We start from the raw sequence: 21,222 nt of genomic DNA, 5'->3' as shown, positions 1-21,222 counted from the left end.
TTTCGATCCAAGACTTATGTCCGACTATTAAGGCATTCGTGTTGACATAATGGCCGGGCAAACAGAGTTAAACGTTACTATTATTCATTGACCGTTTAATGCTCACAGTATACTTATAGTTACTAAATAACAGACTGTATTAAATGCCGTCGTTTATTTATCACATACTCCTATTAGAATCAGAATAATTTAAAAAAAAATACAAGATGCGACACCTAAAATATACGTATCTATGTGTTTTACTTAAAACAAAAGTATAATAATTAAGCATTATAAAATTACGTTGTTAGTGACAAAATAAAAACTTTTACTTCATAACCTTAAGAAAAAACGTTTTATATATATAATGGTGCTAATCGATAAAAAGTAATCGTCATAACAATATGAATCATAATACAATATAATTTTTATATAGTTATCAAATAAACGAGTCCATAATATCTGTTATGCTTAAAGCTACATTAAAACATGTAATCGCATCCACGTTTAACTAGCATGCAAAAGACCACTGCATATTGTATGTTAAATGGTGTGCAATTAAAGGGAATGGCGCTTAATAAACACATTAAAGTGCAATATTAGGCGCGCGCGCAGAGCTGACGTGATTAAGAGGCTAAAACGTGGGAACATAGTGAAAGGGGACAGACAAAGAGAGCTCGTTGGCCAAATATACAATGAATACAAAATGCTGATCAAATATACTTCTTTCATATAGACCTATACAAACAAATTAAGTTCAGTAAGTATAGAACTGCTCCATTAAAAAGAAAACAAAAGAATCTTAAGACAATAAATTATAATAGATAGGTTCACTTTATGCAACAATATTAATAGTAGTTAGTGTTCAACTTAGTTCAGTGCTCTATTAAAGTACACGAAGCTTGCAGACAAACTCAATTGACAGCAGCCTCCGTCGTAGCCCGAGGGTCCCAAGTTTACAATCAATCTACGCTGCTATTGGAAGTGAAATTTAAAGACGATATTGGATAGCGATTCTTAGAAAATGTAATAAAATGCAGTCGCATCAATGATATCGCTACCATCGAAGCATTTTTAAATTCAAATATAGCAATAAAATAGAAACAGAATAAAAAAAGGAATGATTTCGCCTAAGGTCATTGTAAAGCATATTAAGAATATTCACATTACAAAAAGTCTTCCCACGGAAGAATAAGTGATCATGTTCTCTTAACAAAATGCTTGTTTAGTATTGCGCTGAATGTTGTCACATAGGTGAGTTCCAAACCCGACCGAGCCAATACGTTCACAAGATGCGTCCTAGTGGCGTTATCACAAAATATGATAGATCGTCGCTTGGTACGCGACGCTCTCCCACGCGACAGAACCGTGATTAATTATAATTCGAATTTTATTCAAAGTGAACAGCGGACAAACTACGATACCAATCAATAAACGGTTCCATACCGACGAAGCTATAGACATGATACCACAATTTACTGTTGGCGATAGCGCGTATGAAGACGTCAATACCAAAGTGAATAACTCGCTTAGATAGAAAGTTCCAGAACAATAGTAGCAACATTTTCATTGTGATAAAGATTTCTTTTAACAATAGCATAAAGCTAACCAATCACAATGTACCAAATGTTTCCTATTTGTGACGATTATAAAACCCTAAATGTTACAAAATTAGAAATAAAAAAGACTTGTAGCTTATATGTATATTTGTATGACGATGATGTTTAGTTATTGGAATATCTCTATAAATATTGTGTTACGGTTTTATAGAGATGAGCTAAATGTGTCTAGCCGTTACCCTCTCTACCACTGTATAAATTATATTAATGAAGTAATAACTGATGTATATTTAGTTATAAGTAAATATTACCTATAAGGGGCGGTCTAGATATACTAAACAGTCACTGTAATTGAATCACATCTTAAAGAGACTTAAAACACAAATAGGTCAGAAATAATAATAATATGATTGTTCTCAATGACTATTTTCTACTATTTTATACTTCACGCAATTAGAATTTTTATAGGATTTATTAATTGTCAATTTTCAACATTCTAAATCGGATATTCTATAATCGTAATATTTGCTGTATGTATTAATATTTTGAGGATCTTGTATTACGTACTGTGTATGGAGCTCGATATGATCTTAAAATTAAATAATTATATATGAAACTATTTTTATTATTGAATACGATGTTTCAACAAGAACTCGTTTTTTGATATGTATAAAAAAAACACTGTGTTATTTTAAGATTTTCATTTTTTTGTATCAAATCGGTAGTCTGACGAGCAAATGGGCAGGGGTCACCATCAACCATTGACGATGGCGTCGTAAGCGCTATTAACCATTCCTTGCGCCATCAACCTTGGGAAGTAAGATGTTATTTAATTTGTGCCTGTAGAATACGCTGGCTAAGTCACTCTTAAAACTGAAAAACTGTTTAACGGTAGAATATCTAATGAGTGGTTGGTGTCCACCTAGACGGGCTTGCACAAAGACTTACCACTAAGTAGCATTCGTCTAATTTATTTTCTTGTTGAAATCTGACTCCTTTTCCATTTAATCAAAGTAGGAATTATTTGTATAACCTAAAGTCTAATGTCTTATGAGTTTTCACTCGACTCCCTTAACATTTACTCTTTTAAAACGTCATGACGCTGAATAGTGTGAAGTAATAACATGTCCTTAAAACAACATAAATCATAGAGACGAGCTCACAAGCGCCACAAAGATCAAAACGACACGTATCCTCGTCTCATAGCACAATAAATAACCATCCAGTTTCCTTTCAAAGAGCGACCGAGGAGCAATAAGTCGCAGACGGGTCAAAGGTGAAGTGAATAAAAAACGGCCGACAATTAAATAGCGTTCTTGAAGGTTAATGAGCACAATAAATATGTTGTCGGCACCGCAGCTGCGGACAAACAAATGCATAGCTGTCACACGTGAGGAGGGTTTTAGACGTTCAGTACAGGGCTGAGTATCTTTATTTTTCTTATGACAATTTCGTAAACAGGCGATGATATTAGCAAATGTCTTTGTCCAATTCTTCTTTTTAAAGTTCTTATTATCTATATAATAATATTTAATAATCGTTACAACACCATATATCGTTTTTTAATTAAATTACTTGTTTATGCAAATTAAAACTGTAGATATACACGTTTAATAAATATATATTTTAAACATTAAATACATATTAGATATTTTTCCGCTTTCGACACACCCCTTATTACATATGTAGAAAGATGTCTTAAGTTGATTTTAGACGTTGATATATTCGTTAGCTAATTGTTTACAAGCCCTAAAGAACAGAGACACTGCTGTGTTCAAGAACCTGAGAAAAACCGAGAAATTTTTATTTTGATCGTATTTTATTGACACGATAGAAGAAAAATTAGATTAATAATAATAAATATAATTACAAAATAGATAAATCTATACTAATATTAAAAATGCGACAGTAACTCAGTCTGTTACCTCTTCACGCTAAAACCACTGAATTTATTAAGTTGAAATTTGTTATGGAGATAGTCCCAAGAAAGGAGATAGGGTACATTTTTTAATTCACCCTCACGAGGAAGTAAAATGTTGGGTGGCTTGCTTGCTAACAGTAAAGTTTTGTAAATTTCGCGCGGGTAAAGCCGCAGGTTCAGCTAGAAATTTACAAATATAATTTTCAATTTGCCTGTAACGAAATAAATAATAATGGCAAACACAAAAAAGGTTCGAAAGGTAAAAAAATGTCGAGTGAGAAATCTCCGCTAGTGTTATAAAACTGAGTTTGATTTGTTTATATAAACGCGCTTACATAGGAACCTAACAGTTCTATTTAAAAAAAAAACTACATTATAAAACTACTTGCCTTAAATATCCCGTGCTACCTATGATCCTACAGGTGAGGAGCAGTAACGTTTAACTCGGGTGAAATCACAGGAAGAAGCTAGTCAATATAAATAACCTCATTCTTGTTCAATTCGAAAATATCGTTCACACATCACATGCTCATCTACAATTTAGTACAATATATATATACAAAATATTTTGTAACAAATATTGTTGTTGCTTTAAAATGAACAAAAAGACCCAATCTCCCCTAGCAAATTTATCTTAAATGCCTGCAAGAGACGAAGACAAGCCTGCATTTGATTTATAATAAGGGGACAGTTAAGTAATACTGCAAAGAAAAGCATTTTGCAAAAGAGAACACTGAAAATATTTTGAGCGTCTTCATTTTTAATAAAAGTTTAGTAATCAAATGGAAAATTAATTCGGGAAATTTAAGTAAATCTATTGAATTATGGTCTCAGCGGGTAGCGCACGCTGCTGGCGCCTCAGGTCGGTCATCGGGATGAGGCTGCGTGAGCACCGACTATTATCAACCAGTTATTTTTACACATTTATACTGATACAATTGGATATGACTTTATTCTTAAAATATACATTTAAATTTTTATTAATAAATATACCTTTAAAATAAGTTGCCATATAAATTATTACGACGAAAATTCGTTTTAAATATAATGAGGAAGTCTGCATTGATAATTTAATTAGCATCAACATTGCAGCGACCATCTTTAAATAAACGAAAAAATGCATTACCATTGGCATCATTACTTTTGTTGTAATTTCACAAAGTTAAGCTAAATGCTTAGTGTGAATTAGACATAGCTTATGAGCGTTTAGGACTTTTCAACCTTAACAAGACTACTATCTCCCTCGATAAAGACCATAATCGCTATATTCGACAGCAATGTAAATTTGTCGACAGCAAAATCAACAAGGACGTATTAACAGGGACCGGAAGGTACAGGCAAACGTGGGTGTTCTTAGACGGTTATACTTTTTCAATATCAATATACTATATAAAACTCTTCCGTTACTGAGTGACTGACAGACAACGCACAGCCTGAACCACTGGACCTAGAGACTTGAAATTTGGCACACGTATACCTTGAGTATCCTAGAGGTGCACTAAGAAGGGATTTTTCAAAATTCCCTCGGGATAGGGAATAAATGGGATTTATATTTTCGAACCAAAGTAGCTCTATCTCTAGCTCTACTGATTAAAAATTAGTAAATACGTATTTAAGCGTTTCTTGATATTCTACTTCTGAGGGTGTAAAATAAGGGATGAAATTTTTTTATGGAAGTTCGTCATTTCTAAGCTAAAAACGTGAAACTTTATTTTTGGGATACTAATTAAAAGTGAGTAGATACATATTTAAGCGTTTCTGCATATTCAACCTCTAAGGAGTTTAATAGGGGTTGACATTTTTATATAGGTTAGTCTGGAAGTCCGTTATTTTTGAAGTTAGAAGCAAGAAATTTTATTTTTGTGCCACTGATTAAAAATGTATTGATACGTATTTAAGCGTTCCTAGATATTTTACGCCTAAGGGGAGAAATAGAGGTTGACATTTCTTATACAGGTTAGTCTGGAAGTCTGTCATTTTGAAGTTAGAAGCATGAAATTTTCTTTTTGGGATACCGATTAAAAATGTCTTGATTCGCATTTAAGCGTTTCTAGATATTTTACGCCAAGGGGGAAATTGGGTTAACATTCCGTATACAGGTAAGTCTGGAAGTCCGTCATTTTTGAAGTTAGAAGATAGAAATTTTATTTTTGGGATACCGATTAAAAATGAGTTCATAGGTATTTAAACGTCTCTGGATATTTTACGCCTGAGGAGGGAAATTGGGTTAACATTCCGTATACAGGTTAGTCTGGAAGTTCGTCATTTTTGAAGTTAGGATCTATGAAATACACACCAATGTCAACAAAGAGGTCTTACATTAACGTAATATTTTAAGTTAATTTGTAAATATATTCAATTATTCATATTCTACGCGAGCAACGCCACGGGTAACAGCTAGTAAGTAATAACTGACAATTGAAATTTGTAAATTAATAAAATAATTAGACAAATAATAAATATATATTTAAAAAAAATATTTATAAAAAAACATTGCAAGATTCCAAAAATTTATGACGCATAATACAAAACAACCGCAAGAATAAAAAAATTATCTGCTACTTCTATTCTATTGTAGCGGAACGTGTGTGTCGAGTTCATTTTTCGCGCCTACGTGTTGAGTGGCTGTTTGTTTAAAGTGTTTATTCATCCCACGAAAAGCTCGCGACTGGATTATACTTTTGTAAAATTATCACGACAGACGTATATTTTGTTACATAAAATGTATTTCTTAAAAAAAGTATCATAAAGACGTAATGTTATCAAATACCTATTGCAATCGAAATCACAATAATCTGATTTTATTTTGTTATTAAATATATATAGCACAATATCTTTATAGACCCAAAATATTATTTATGCACATATTCTTGTATTAAATTCAGTAATACACATAGACAGTATATTGACATAATATACTGACCGAGTAACTAGAAATCGGAAAACAAAGTCCAAATAATACGAAGTTGCACTTAAGTACCAGTACCTTCCAGTGGCTAAACGAAACGCCGCCCTCTGTTTTAGAAGACGAAAGCAAACAATACGAAGATAGTGGACAAACAAATGTAAATGACCGAAATGTGAACGTCATGTTTGGCATTCCCATAAAGCAACGTTAACACGTCATTAGAGGTAATGATGGCGTGATTACAGGTGGGGCGGGAGATAGGCAGATGATCGCCTGCTTACTGTGTGGTCTTGCGCGCCTCTATAAACAAATAAGGACTCATATCCACGTGCCAAGGATACCCGTTCCATAGTATAATCATTTGTATCACTTTCTTCTAATCCATAAATCACCCGACCACGTTTTATTTCATTACATTACATTTCTAAACGATTTTAATATGACAGATTATTTATAGATTGTAATAGGTTTATGTCTATTTAAAGAAAATATATTCGAAGATTTGAATGTATTGGTAAATTCAAATAATTAAAAAATAATATAGTGGATGACTTTAGATAATATCTAGGGTATAGAACATGGGTTGCATATGAATGTGAATATATGGAGCAACAAACCCAGGTGGATCATCTAAAATTGAAAAAACTTCTCATAAAAATAAATATAAAATGGTTCTTTATGAACAACTTTTTAGGCCAAATCAATTACTTTTTATTTGTCTAAATTAAAAAAAAAGATATAAAAAGCATAGCTTTTCATTATTTGAACACTCTTTAACTTAACTAGTTGGTGGTCCTACAAAAGCCGCCGCCTAACGACCGCCGGCTACACAATAGCGTAACACACAACCAGGCCTATCGTTACTAGCAGTGCCAATAATATTTCGTGGTGTAATTGGTTAGCGCGTGCAACCAACGACCATCGTTGATTGAACACATAAACCACCCACGAACTGCGCTTGTCATTTCCACTATAAGGATACCGCATTAAGAGAATAATATTGAAGCGAGTCCACGATAGTAATCTTAAATTTTTACTTACTGATGTAGACTGCAGCAAATTTTGGTTGTTAATTTGTAAAACACATCAAGATCCAATTATCGTTTGACCTTAATAATAGAACTGGAATAACCAACATGTTAAACTACGTCAATAATAAAAGAGAACATGCTCATCTCAGTCAGTAATTCAATAGTCATGCCCAATAAATTTTAATAACAATCGTTTTATGACGACAGAAAATTCCAGCAATCTCAATAAGATTCGATTTAGGTAATAGCTTATGAATAGACACATAAAATTAAGCGTTATATTTTTGTATAAAACCAACAGTATAAAAAAAGCGAATATAATATATCTTTATCTATATTACAGGCAACAACTTATTTTAGGGTGACGCAAATTAGCTTTGATAAGCCAAATTCGTTCAACCGAACATCCGTCACGGTTGGTATCCCGTAAACTCAATCAGCGATTTTCCATACAAGCCCCTGATAAAACTTAGTCTGAATACTTTGAATTTATTAATTGGTTTGTCTTATAATCATATATTCATTTTCTTTTGACGATAAATGTTAACCCCTACTTAACACTGACTAATAAAGAACTAAATACAAAAACCCTAATTAATTCGAGCCATAATTTTTATATGAATCGCATTGAGAGCGAACTCGCCACAACGACCATCGTATCATAATCTGAAGGCATTCATGACATCATGATTTAAAAAACAATAATTTTACTACAATCTACGACATCGAATATATAACATAGCATATACTCTTCCAGTATCAGATTGTTTAAATGACAAATGATGAAACCAACATCGCATTACCAATTTAAACCATAATATTGGAAAAAATACTAAATGAAACCAAGTCTAACGGTCATTTTAGCACTTCATTAACCGGGTATATAATTTTTTTTAAAGCCAAAACCATTATAAAGTTACAGTCATTTATTCAAAACCACAAATTAAATTGACTAAATGATACCCTGAACGCAGTACGGAAGTTTGACAAGATATAAATTACAGACTACCTTGTCCACGACACAATAGCTGTCTAGGGATACACATCATTTTTGCGCATAATTGAGGTGTAATGTCGCATACAATTTAACAACAATTGAGTAACCGAAAGATTCTACTACAAATGGACCTCCTAAGGTGTTTAACAAAAAAACTACTACATTAGAAAGTCGCTTGCCGTTTACGTTGAATATATGTATATTTTTTTCAGTCAAGACAGGGAAATTTATTGCAATTAGTATAAAGAAAACCTGTAGAAAATATCATACAAAAATATTTCGTTATCGTATGTTACATCATCCAGTACAATTTTATCAAAGGAAAGGTTGGCACAAGCTAAGTAATCTTTCAAAGGACTCCGTTAGACCGGACATCACCGAACAAACTAGCGTGGAAGAATGAGTGAATTCGGCGTCTACGTCATTACTAACGCTCGATCAGTTTCTTAGTTAATTACGTGTTCCTTTACAGACTGATGAATATTTAAAATGATCGAAGAGAGGGGAACTTATTCGACCCTTCTTTAATAAGGACGAGGCGAGAATGTTTTTAGTTTTGAATTTTACGAGCATGTAACGTTATATCATTACGTGTCGATAAACGATAAATAAATGTACGTATTCGGCTTTCGCTATTGACCTAATAGAATGAGAGCACGATATCGGGCGTCATTACTTACTACCCAGTGTTCCCAAGCCTGTCGTGCCGTTTTATGACTTTTTTATTTGGTTTGATTGCTGGAAACGCAACACCACTGTCCGATTCAGATTTCAATACCGATACAACACAGTGGTATACAAAAATATTTAGAAGCTTGCTTTAAATGCACGACGCAAAAAATTGATAAAAATATCCCGTTGCGTAAAATATATATTAAAAATTAATATAATAATATAACGTAATTAGTATTTTTTTTTAATTTATTATTGTCTCTTGTTACAGTAGTCAGCTTATTAATAATTTTGTATTATTTCGAAAATAATGTTATTATTGTACAATATATTAAATACAATCAACACTGCAACAGTAAAGAGACTCAAGTGCGATATAATAAGTCCAAAAAGAGTATATTTGAAATAATAATAATTAATCGAATAAGTTATACCTTTTAAAATTATTTTAGAATGCCAGAACTAGCGCTAACGCGCTTTACAATTCATATCAGTAAATAAAATATTAGAAATATAAAAACAACCACTAACACACACATTTATATAACTCAGCCTTAACTGGACAAAATGACAAAAAAACAAAGAGCACAATAAGAAAAGAGCAATATTTATAACTTTATAAGACATCTTCGTGTGCGTGCATAATGGAATCGTCTGATCAATGTCGTTGTACCAATTGTGGCCTGTGCTAGAGGTGATATCGTAAAAGTACATTGCGAAAGAAAATATTGTTATTGTCATGCATCAAAGACGTATTTAGCTGATTGACACAAAGTGTTTAGTCTGGCCTGGTGGCTGCGAGAACGCTTAAGCTGATGAAAGTCAAAACACTCGTAAAAAATGTTTATCGATTGTAGTACTTTGGCAGCGAGAATTATTTTTTATCTCGCTCATAAATTTCATATCCATGTTACCACCTTAATGCTATTGGATATTATCTCGTTGCTATTTATGATCACCAATATAATGTCGGATATTTAACATCAACGAATTAAGATATGATTTATTGATTAATTCAATTTTTACACAAACATTTTAAACATTGATGAAAACAAAAATTATGTGAGAAATGAAAAATATAGAATCATTTTAAATTATAAGAAACCTAATCTTGGTAGTAAATAACAATAAAAACACTTGCATAGCTGAGTTATATCAAATTACACCTACCGATTGCCATTACGGTAATATCCCTTTATAATTCAAACTAAACAAAACATGAAAATTTATGATCAGATCCCGTTGAATAAAGGAACGGAATCAAAGCGCCACAGATACGAAAGAAGGGTTATATCTTTAGAAAAAAACATCAAAAGATGTAGAGATAAAGAAGAACCTACTATTCAAAGAGCACAGTATGAGGCACCCGCTTTATCAAATACAGGGTTAATCCTTACGAAGTCGGGACAGTTCCCTTCATAGAGGACAAATGTTTTGACACGTCGGTAAGCAAATAGAGGATAGATTTAGAAACAGGATTATTATGATCTTTTTATGAGCAATTGCGTTAAAAACTTAACCTCTTATCATTTCAAGTAAACTTAACACACGTTGCTTTAAATCTTAAACATTACCATTACATAACAACTTTATCAACGTCTCAATTACCGGAGGCAGTAGAATACCGAAATCTTAAGACTCTTTAAGCTGTATAATTGTCCCACATGCTCCATTTAACTCCGTGGTAAGATCAAAAGCCGGTCCGCAGACTAATACACCAAGGTATTCGCCCCTAATACAAGAATACGAATACAATAACGGTAATTATATTTTTATAATGGTATTAATAATGAGATATTAATAAAAATATAAGAATTTAGATGAAAAATGTATCGGAATTAGTTTCTATTTCCAAAATATTAAATAATTATATAATATTAAATATTTATATTAGATAAATAAAATCTAGCTGATTCTCGACATGCCATATTAAACCTATTCTATGTTGATCGTGCTGTGCCAAAATCCTTCAACAAAGGTGCAAAAACAACTTTACCTTTGTAAATAAATCGGATGAACGATACACATACAATAAGTCGCATGTTCATATATTTGTATAGCATTTTAAACAAAAATTTTGTACAAATTACATAACATTAAATTTAAAATTAAGCAAAAGAAATCATAGTCATGCAAATTATTTTATTTTATACCATATAGGTTTTGCCATGGCTAAGGCAGCAAAGCAACGATTTTAAAAGTTTTTATAATAGATTTAACAAACTATAATGAAATAAAGATATAAATCAATAATTTTGAATAATCCCATAATGTCATGTCATGTAATTTTGAAGATTACTCAGAGCTAATAGACGGACAGACAAAAGTAAAATAAATATTTGTTTTGAATTAATCAACTGGCAAATGGCCATATTAACTTGTAAACATTTTTTAAATTATTATTAAAAATAGTACAGCCCTTGGAAGTTATTCACAATGGCTGCGATTCAGTGATGGCACGCATGCAATCTACACCGCGTGCTCGCCCGCAATCCAACCTGAATTGTAAGGGTCCTTATTGGCAGACGCGGCATTGTGACTAGCCATAGTCACTTTATCTTTTATGAGCCACGAAATTTTGTAAGGAATTCCTGAACGATTCAATATATGTATAGAAATATGTATTATAATTTTGATTTGATATGATATGACAAATATTAAATATTCTGTAAAAACAAACTAGCAACTCACCGCAGAATACGATCGTGAAATTTCAGAATGTCATGTGGGACATCAATTATGATAAATAATTATAACATTTAATGGATACGTATGCAAATAACGCAAATAAGTTCTAATAGAATAGATTTAAAATAACTTTAACAACAGAGATACCGTGGGAAATGATTCTTAAACGACTCTCCAAAATAGCAGAATTACTAATCACAAAACTCATTTTTAATCTAGCCGAGCGTGAATGGATTATTTAATAAAAAATGGTTATTTACTGTTATTATTAATTTCAGTGTACGAAATATATGTATTTTTTTTTTTATTTATATTTTAAACAGAACGCCTTTATTGTTTTATTGCAGTGCCAGCCAACTTAGCTAAGTCGCTAATTCTGCTGAAGAAAATATAATAATTATCCCTTATCAAGGGGGATAAACGGTAGTACAGTAGATGCAAATGCTATGCATAACAAATTAACACAAATCGGAGGCTCTGTGTTTGTCATCTAACTGTGATACGGTCAAGTGAACGCCCAAGTTTTACAGTTAAGCAAACATATATTGTGAGTACTTATACGCCAATAATGCGTTTCATTGCGGCGTGCCTTTGCTAATGTAGGTGCAAATGCTTCTAATTCAAGCACAGACTCATTCTATTAACCAAATGGCGATAAGTTTTCAATGTTTTCCCTCGATCCTCTAATCTACACCAATAGTGCTTTTGTTGTAACCTAAAGTGATGTAGGTAGGTCTATATTTCTTAACAAATTACTTACTAGTTAATTTCAATTATTAAACAACTGTACTAATGGATAGGTTGCTGGTTAATTTTACAATTCGCTGAATATTTGCAAATAAATTGCCGTACCTGTGAGTTACCTTGACAAACTATGAAAAATATTAAATTCTTACACTTAATAGAATATTATGATTTCTTGAAATGTTTGAAAAATTTAAATAACCATTTCAATCTCATACATCAATTCAAATTTAAAGTCACATATCGCCATCTGTTGAAATATAAGTTTATTGTTTGCTTACATAATCATAGACATAATAATACCAGAATGTTCCTGTAGATGGCAGTGACAAGAAAATGTAATGCTTATTATTTGTATCTATACCTTAAGAAAACTAGATGGCGCTTATTACTCATTATAAATTTTTAAAATAATTTAATTTTTACGTATACCGACATAATTATTGCAAAACCAAATTTGCTAAATAAGTCTACATGCAAGAACTCAGTTTTAGAGGTTTTATACCCTGGTTTTTTGAATTTCGTAACTGCTCTAAATTTTCTACTTCGACAATAATTAAGTTGCGTCTTGGCCATAACTGCAGCCCTCATTTTCTATCAAAAATCCGGATTCGGGACCACTCTTTATGTGAATGTGGCCTTGATGAGGGCACCCTTGAACATATTTTCTTTGATTGCACCAGATTTCCTGTTTCACTGTATGATGTTCTTCCTCCTACTTTCCCTCGCCCTTTCAACATGTCCTGTATTTTGTCTTCTTCAGAAATCTCTATTATAACTATTTTATTTAAGTATATTGAAAGATATAACATTAAACTTTAAATAAGTTTAAGTATATATTATTTATATAATAAGTATATTTATGTAGGTAGTTTTATTATTTTGTATTTTAGTGGGTGTTGGTGCTGGTATATTATATTGTGATGTCCCATTTGTTTTAGATCGTGCTACTGGTCATTTGGTAAAAAGAAAAAGTGCTGTTTCAAGCAACCACATGTATTTTTCAACCCTGACACTGGCAGAATTGTCCACATATTGACAGAAGCCATAAACATAATAAATAATAATAATAGAGAATTTATTGAAAGTTTAATAGGTGTTACAGTAATTACATTAAAGGTTGAGTCCCCTAGATTTCAAGCCTCGTTAGTAGAATTTCTATTAATTTATATGTCTCATAAGTCTCAAAGTATAATCTATTTGTTATAATAATCAAATATGTTGTTATAAAAACTGATCTAAGCTATCAATTTAAAACCCCTCAATGTAAAAACATAAAATAAAAAAACAACATTTTTTTTTAATTAATGTGAGATTACAATTTTGATTACCGCTCCAAATTTTAACAAGCTTTAGTTTTATTTGTTTTAAAAAATCATTTAACACGAACTGTTGTTCAAGTTTTATCTTAAAAATTTTAATTATAATTACTTTACCAGCAATATACTTTTGAATTATGCCTGTAGTCAACTCGCTTTTAAATGATTCTACTGTCACACATCAATACCTACTTTGAATTAATGCGAAATTAATAAAGAAAACCTAACGAATTATATATTTCTAATATATTTATATTATAATGGATCCATATGTGATCCTAATTCTGTTATATATCATATTTATAAATAAAAATCAATCTCTTTGACTTGAATATACAGTCTTCTACCAAATTATCAACTGTTTTATGAACTAAACATGAATTATGAAAATATAAACAGTAACACTTGACAAAGTTTACCAATTTTTATTTAATAGACTATTAGTTTGAATCTTAGCTATAAAAATTTTCACTTACCGTATGTAATGGTACTTTAAAGCATATAATCCTTGTTCCATCAATGACTTTACCAAGGGCTTTGTATTGTATCCATCTAAAAAGAAAATAATGTGAATCCAAGTCACTATTTATATTTTGATTTACAATATAGTCGTACCTGTCAGGGATTTGTTTCGCCATTTTTTCATTAAATGAACTCGATATTTATAATTAATTATTGTGCATGTACTAAAAGTTCTTATTCTTTATTTAAATGTTTAAATCCACCAACACAAATATATAACCTCTATAGTCCATATTAATATCAACTGTCAAGTCAATTGTGTAGTTTATTTTATTGTACCAACAAATAATCTGTATTTTGCCAATGCCACCTACAATAGAAAAAGCACGAAGAAGTTAGATCGGAACGGTCGAGAGAAAAATAAAAACAATTTAATTTTGAAGATAAGCAAAATAAGAGTAAATTCCTTGTTAATCTTAATCTTGTTGATGTTAAAGAGATAAATTATAAATAATTGTTAAAATAAAAACTATATGTATATTATAAAATGTGAAACTCACTTGAATTATTCACAACTTCATTTTATAATAATTAATTTATATAAAAAATACCAAATGGCCTAAAACAACCATTCAACATTTATAGGATGATTTAGGAAGGAGAATGTCAAAAATAGTTTGAAGTAGTTGTGTTATTATCAGTTCTGAGTTTTTTATTCTCAAGCAAAAACTCTACTCTACGGTAGCCATCTATATTTGAAGCCATAAGATCATTAAATATATATTTGATGAAGCTATTTATCTCGAAAAAAACAACTATAAGACTGACTAGACATGACTGCACTGTAAGACTGTTAACACTGTCTCCTCGTTCAGACAGCGAGTGCTCACGAACTCTTATTTTCGCTAAGTGAGTTGGTACCCACGAAAGTCCATAACCAAGTAGTGGAAGTTACCCAACAGTTAGCATGCCTGTGATGCGAAAACCAATGTCAATTCAGAATCACTATCGATAGTAATAAGCTATGGTTAGAAAGTCAATTGACTAGATAATACAAAGCATGTTTAATTAAAAGGAAAAAATTTCCACGAAGCTGTACAATATGAACAATGTCGTATCACTGCATTGGAGTATATTACAAAAATTATTAACGGGCAATTGGATATCGTGGGTGGCTGCTAAGCTGAACTGAATGAGCCTTGAGACTTTTTCTTTGAAAAGTCTGATGGGGAGAGAGAGAAGATGATATCTAACTCTTATTGATCTACAAGTTTGCAAATACATATACATCGGAATACCTCGGAAGAATACTCAGCGGTTCCTTTTTTGACTAAATAACGGAAGTAAGCAAAATGATGTAAGACATAATGCTATGAAAGTAACTGATATGATAGTAAAGTATACTAATCGAGCAGTAAAGACTATATACGACTAGTAAAGACAATTCAAATATTTGTTCCGAAAATCAACTTCAAAGGGAGCAAGTAAATGCCTACTTTTCATTATGATTTTTGCCGATGTTGACGGTAGGTCTGTATGAATTATAATTTGAAGAACTCTTGTGAGGTATAAAAATAAGGATAACAATTTGTGTCCCATAAGATTGCAGAACAAATTATTTCATAAAAATCTAAGCTTCATCGTTAAAGCTACATATTAAAGGAGTAAAGGAAAGCTGAATTCCCCAGGCCTCGAATCTTATAAGCTATTTAAGGTATATCGAAACTCAGAAAAAAAGGTCATTCATTACATCGGTTGATTTTTTTAAGTTGGGTACAGAATGGGAAAAGAGGATTCAGTGATTCACAAACATGAATTTAACTAAAGTTTTCTCTTCGGAAATTAGTTAGGTATCTTTTATTTACGTCAAAAACTCAGGACATTCCTTCTATGTCGTAAAATGTGTGTAAGGGAAATGTAAGTGGCGTTATCCTTACTTAAATTTCAATTAGGCTCTGTTTTAATGTAACAGCTCATCATCAGCAGTAGGCAATTGCGAGCATTTATAGCTGGTTTTATTGTTGATATAAATGGTCTTGGATCAGCATCATCAGCAGGTCCTGATTTGACCATGTCTGCAACAGTCAAGACATTGGATCCTAAGTAAAAGGTATATTTCCATAGGCAAGGACATATAAAAAAAAATGCGGTAACCTCTCAATGTAATAATTAACGATCTGTTTTCAATTAATTTGAAGAATGGATCTGGATCATCCCGCAAAATATGTATTTTTAATCATAGACCTTATCTTTAGAAATGTAATTATACCATAAATTTTTAAATTTAGATTTAATCAACATTGTTTGAGCTGATGGATTAGCAGGTGAATAGTTAATAATAATTATTTTTATAGTAAAGTTGTTAGAAATACATTTGGCCTGAACATCGACAGGACATTTTCTTGCATTGTTCTTGTAACCAATTTTTGGAAGAGAAATAGATCAGATAGAATCAGGTTCAGGCGAAATATCATTGTTTATTTTTAAAGTTTTAATCGAATTGAAAAATAAATGAGTATATACAAAGAAATTACCACAATCAATGACCACAATATACTATGTTAATTACATCCAACTGACAAAAATAAACTTAATGTATTTTATTCTACATAATATATTATTTATACATATTCAATGTTTTAATCATTAAAAAATCCTTCATTCTATTGGAATCTTGATCGTTTATAAAGCGATTATACTATTTTTCCACACAAATGCCAATGACAATGTTGTCAAAGTGACGTTGATGTTCGATTTTTAAATCAACAATTCAACATTAATGAGTTTAATGAGTTAATCAGATCATATTGTTATTACAATGAAAGTTTTAAATTTGAATAGTTGGATATAATTTAATGGCAAATTGGTCAGTGAAACTTCCAGACAAAACTTTTTTTACTTAAAATATAATTAATGATGATCTAACTTTTCTTAATTATTTCTACTTACCTTTCATCATTAATATTAAATAGAAAATAGATTTAATCAAATGTTTTTAATAAACAAATATTGTAAATTATGCACACGTGGATTGAAATAAATATTTTGTTATACGTTGCTATAGAAACACTATGAAAAGAAAATTTAATTTGGTTGAAAATATCGATTCCAGTGGACAAGGCAATAAATTTGAGGGTTGTTCCTCGGAGACTGACAAAAAATACAAAATGTTTAAAAATACTATTTGGTATAATTTATTACTGAATGCAGAGAAAACTTGTTTAAAGGATGAACAAATTAAAAAGATTCATTACAAATTTGATGATGGGAAGGAAATGGTTGAAGAATACAATGTTGACACAAAAGTTTTGCTTAGGAGAACTTGGAAAATGAAGGGAAAACTGGGAGGAGAGGGTAAATGGTCTGTAGAATTAGGTGACCCTATTCCTGAAACAACAACAAATGCTGACTCTATTGCTATTATTGAAAGTAAAGATCAAGTAAGTTAATTACCAAACTTGAATTTTAATTTATTTGATCCATACTAATATCATAAAGTATATTATAAAGAGATAAAATTTGAGTTTGTTGGTATGTACATACTGATTGGTAATCTCTACAACTAATGATTCAATTCTAAAGTATTTTCACTTGCTATAGATTATATTATTCCCTGGGTGCCATTGGGTATCAATTATATTTATATCATATTTTTTTCTTAATTAATTATTGCACCCGTGAAAATCTCGGGTTTTGCAATGTCAGTATGTTACGATAGCATGCTAGAAGACAGGAGTTTAAATGTCATTTCTATGTAAATTTAAAATGATTTATCATTTTAAGATATGATAAATTGTGATTATTAGGGTATTATTATTATTGTTGGTGGTGTTGGAAATGTTATTAGGGAACAACAAAAAGGTTTAAAAAAAAAATTATAATTATAACATATTTTTTTATTTGCTTTTAGCCGGTTTTGCTAAAACGGAATACAAGGGTTAATATAGAGTGGAGGATAAGAAATCTACCTTATCCCATAGAAACATATTCTATAAAAGCTCAAAATGATGATAAGTCCATTGTTATTAGTACTTCCAATAAGAAGTACTACAAAAAACTGGATGTGCCTGAATTAGTGAGATTAGGTTTGCCAATAGAGCAAATGAATATTGATGCTACTCACAAATACAATACACTTATCATTACAGTAAGTAAGTTTTTATTTTAAAATACTGTATACTTTTATTATATAAATTATTTATGGAACAATGATATTACTAAATAACATTTATTTTGTTTCTTTATTGTGAATGGTATATAGGTCTAGAGGACATATTTAATTTTAATATAAATTAATTTATTTTGTCACTAAGAGACTTATAGCAAGTTTTGTTGGTCTGCAGTTTATGGTGTATTATGGCTGTTTCTTCTTTTACGAGGAAATTAGTAGATAATGGTCCATGCATAATAATTTGTTAGTGTATCTTAACAATTAATTGTAGCTGCTAAGGGCTATAATTACCAGGTAACTTTATTTTAACAATTATTTTGTTGCAGTATAAGAAGCCACAGGAATTGTTGAATATGGATAAAGAGTGGTTTGAAGAGTTGAACAAAATCAAACCTATTAAAGATATACCAAATGAGTGTAAAACACAATAGATTTAAACATAAGAATTTAATGAAGTTTACATACATAAGTTAAATAAAAAGTTCAGTTTTATAATAGATTTATTATTTTAGTTTTCTTATAACAATATTGAGTCTCTTAATCACTATCGTCCATCACTAAAGCTTTAGCTTGTTCCTTTAATGCTTCTTCACTTTCTTCTTTGTCTAATAATCCTCTAGATTTCAGATACTCTCCATATTGTTTAGGTATACCCATAAATGTTTTTATCTTAGAACGTATCTGTTTCCAAGTTTCTTGATAATAATTCTTTTTGTCTCTTGCCATTGCTTTGTAATCATGCCCATATTTATCCAATAGATATGTTATATATTCAACTTGCCCTTTGGGCAGCCTAGAAATATAAATATGAAATAATTATTACTATAACTACATACTAAGTATCAATAATTTTTTTATAGAGAAAAGACTCATGATAAATTTACATAATAGATATTTAAAGTATAGGATATTTTAACACTTTCGAGAGACAGTACTGTCTGTACTAGCTACAATAGCTAAGTAATTATTAAAATATCTATAGACATTGCTGTTCCAGAAAGTTTTAAATAGTTATGTTAATTTCATTAACTGTAAAATACTTAAAAAAATTAATATACTAATGAAATAAAGATATAAATATTCATTCACATACATAATATTATGTATTTTTTATTAACGGCTCCAAAAAAATCAGACTATTTACAGTAGTTGAGAGATATAGTTTTAAGAAAGAGGAGGCAAAACATTACATTACATCTGAGTACTTGGAATAGTGCTTTTTTATAAATTTAATGTTGCTTAAAATTACACAAACATGTAAAATAATATATATTAAAAGTGACTTACATGAATTTTCGTTCCCTCGGGGCTTTTGCTACTTTTTCTAATGTTTCTGCTACTCGTATTTTGGGAGGAACTCGTTTTACTGTCTCTTCCTCTTCTTCGGTATCAGATTCACCATTCTTTACAATTTGTTTAGCTATACGTAGTTGTTCTTGTTTAAAATTAGGTATTTTAATAGCCTTATTTGGATCATTAGCAAGTCCCATTTCACGAAGGTTACGATATGAAGATTTTTTGTGATTCCATGCTTCTTTAATTACTTGACTGAAAAAAAATTAGGTATCAATTCTTTTAAAAATGTAGATTTGATGATTTATGATTTGATATGTCGGAAATAATACCATTTTACATCGCCTGTACTTTTTTGTTTTAGGTGCATTCTCTTTCTATTAAGTTTATGTAAATACTTTTTCTTTCGATGCTGCTTTTTTACTTTCATTTTAAGTAATGTTTTATATATTTATTATTGAAAAATAAACACTTGCAATGCTTTGTTATACGTCAAAATTAAGGTTAACTAACAAGAACAAGACAATTGACAGATGATAAAGTATACCGATACAGAAGTCCACGTGCTCTTGACATTTTAAAAAATAACAATATTTTGAAAAAAGGCAATGAATCTCATCGTTGTCAGCCACCCAGTTATTGATATTTAAATATTTCATCCATCAAAAAAAACAAAAAATACCGTACCGTTTAATACAGTTTTTCTGTTTAAGCCTTTATTCTATTGTTTAATGATCAGATTTTTTTGTGGGATAAATATACGCTGAAAATATTTAATATAATTTAACATTGTACTAAATTTTTATGCACTTTCGAATTGGAGGCAGCTGCTAGTTCAATTGTAACGAAAATAGATGTACATTTTAAACGAATCAAAGATTTAGATTCGATACATCACAATTTAAAAAAATCTGGAGATTATTAATATTTATTTTGCTTGTATAAATAATTTAGTAAAAGAAGGTGAAGAAAGAGTAAAAAAATACAAGTCACATTTTTATGAAAAAAAAAACCCAAAACTGGACCAATCCAACTCAAAAAAGACACTTTTGCGCCTTCATCATCAAAGTTTGTCGTATCTCCTCGCTTTGAGAAGATTCCTTGCCTTGTTACTAGCTAGTATTTTTAGTATTGGCTAGTATTGGGATATTTGCCGTCGATATTTTGAGCGTCCTTCAGTTCCACGATGAATTAGAAGATAAAACTAAATTGGCATCTAAAAAGCTTTGTTTACTCAGCAAGATGAGATAGTTCATTACGGTGGCCCATCGCATAAATCTATGCAAGACACAAATTCGGTCTCACATGGACTCTCACCTCTGGGCGAGAACTACTCAGTACCTTCCTTCAATTTGACCGTACTCAACGTAGAGGATCTCGATTTGTCCATGATCAAGCTATTCCCGACCTGCATTTGCTTCGATCATTTGGCTTCTACCGCATTTTTCACGGGGAACGTCGCGTGGAATTGTTTGGGT

General features: G+C 30.8%; 3 protein-coding genes across 3 annotated transcripts in view; 1 reads left to right on the top strand and 2 right to left on the bottom strand.

The window, feature by feature from the left end:
* LOC113402589 (RNA/RNP complex-1-interacting phosphatase homolog) overlaps positions 1-14,558 on the bottom strand; it is a 39,719-nt gene extending 25,161 nt beyond the window's left edge. Inside the window, exons 1-2 of the mRNA XM_064216243.1 lie at positions 14,434-14,558; positions 14,295-14,370 (exon numbers count right to left, since the gene is read on the bottom strand). Of these exons, the coding sequence (XP_064072313.1) occupies positions 14,295-14,370; positions 14,434-14,456 (99 nt within the window). The 5' untranslated portion in view covers positions 14,457-14,558. The remainder of the gene's footprint in view (positions 1-14,294; positions 14,371-14,433) is intronic.
* A 2,640-nt stretch (positions 14,559-17,198) lies between these two features.
* LOC113402586 (protein DPCD) lies at positions 17,199-19,244 on the top strand. Its single transcript, XM_026642881.2, has 3 exons — positions 17,199-17,720; positions 18,191-18,427; positions 18,778-19,244. Exons 1-3 carry the CDS (start codon positions 17,352-17,354, stop codon positions 18,880-18,882), a joined length of 711 nt encoding a protein of 236 aa, XP_026498666.1. The 5' UTR covers positions 17,199-17,351; the 3' UTR covers positions 18,883-19,244.
* LOC113402587 (nucleolar protein 16) lies at positions 18,934-20,278 on the bottom strand. Its single transcript, XM_026642882.2, has 3 exons — positions 20,077-20,278; positions 19,739-19,999; positions 18,934-19,244 (listed from the first exon to the last, which is right to left on the bottom strand). Exons 1-3 carry the CDS (start codon positions 20,172-20,174, stop codon positions 18,989-18,991), a joined length of 615 nt encoding a protein of 204 aa, XP_026498667.1. The 5' UTR covers positions 20,175-20,278; the 3' UTR covers positions 18,934-18,988.
* Positions 20,279-21,222: the final 944 nt, after the last annotated feature.

The sequence above is a fragment of the Vanessa tameamea genome, chromosome 11 (assembly GCF_037043105.1).
Source record: "Vanessa tameamea isolate UH-Manoa-2023 chromosome 11, ilVanTame1 primary haplotype, whole genome shotgun sequence".
Classification (NCBI taxonomy): Eukaryota; Metazoa; Arthropoda; class Insecta; order Lepidoptera; family Nymphalidae; genus Vanessa; species Vanessa tameamea.
Note: the sequence above shows the minus strand (reverse complement) of the source record. Positions and strands in the feature narration are given on the sequence as shown.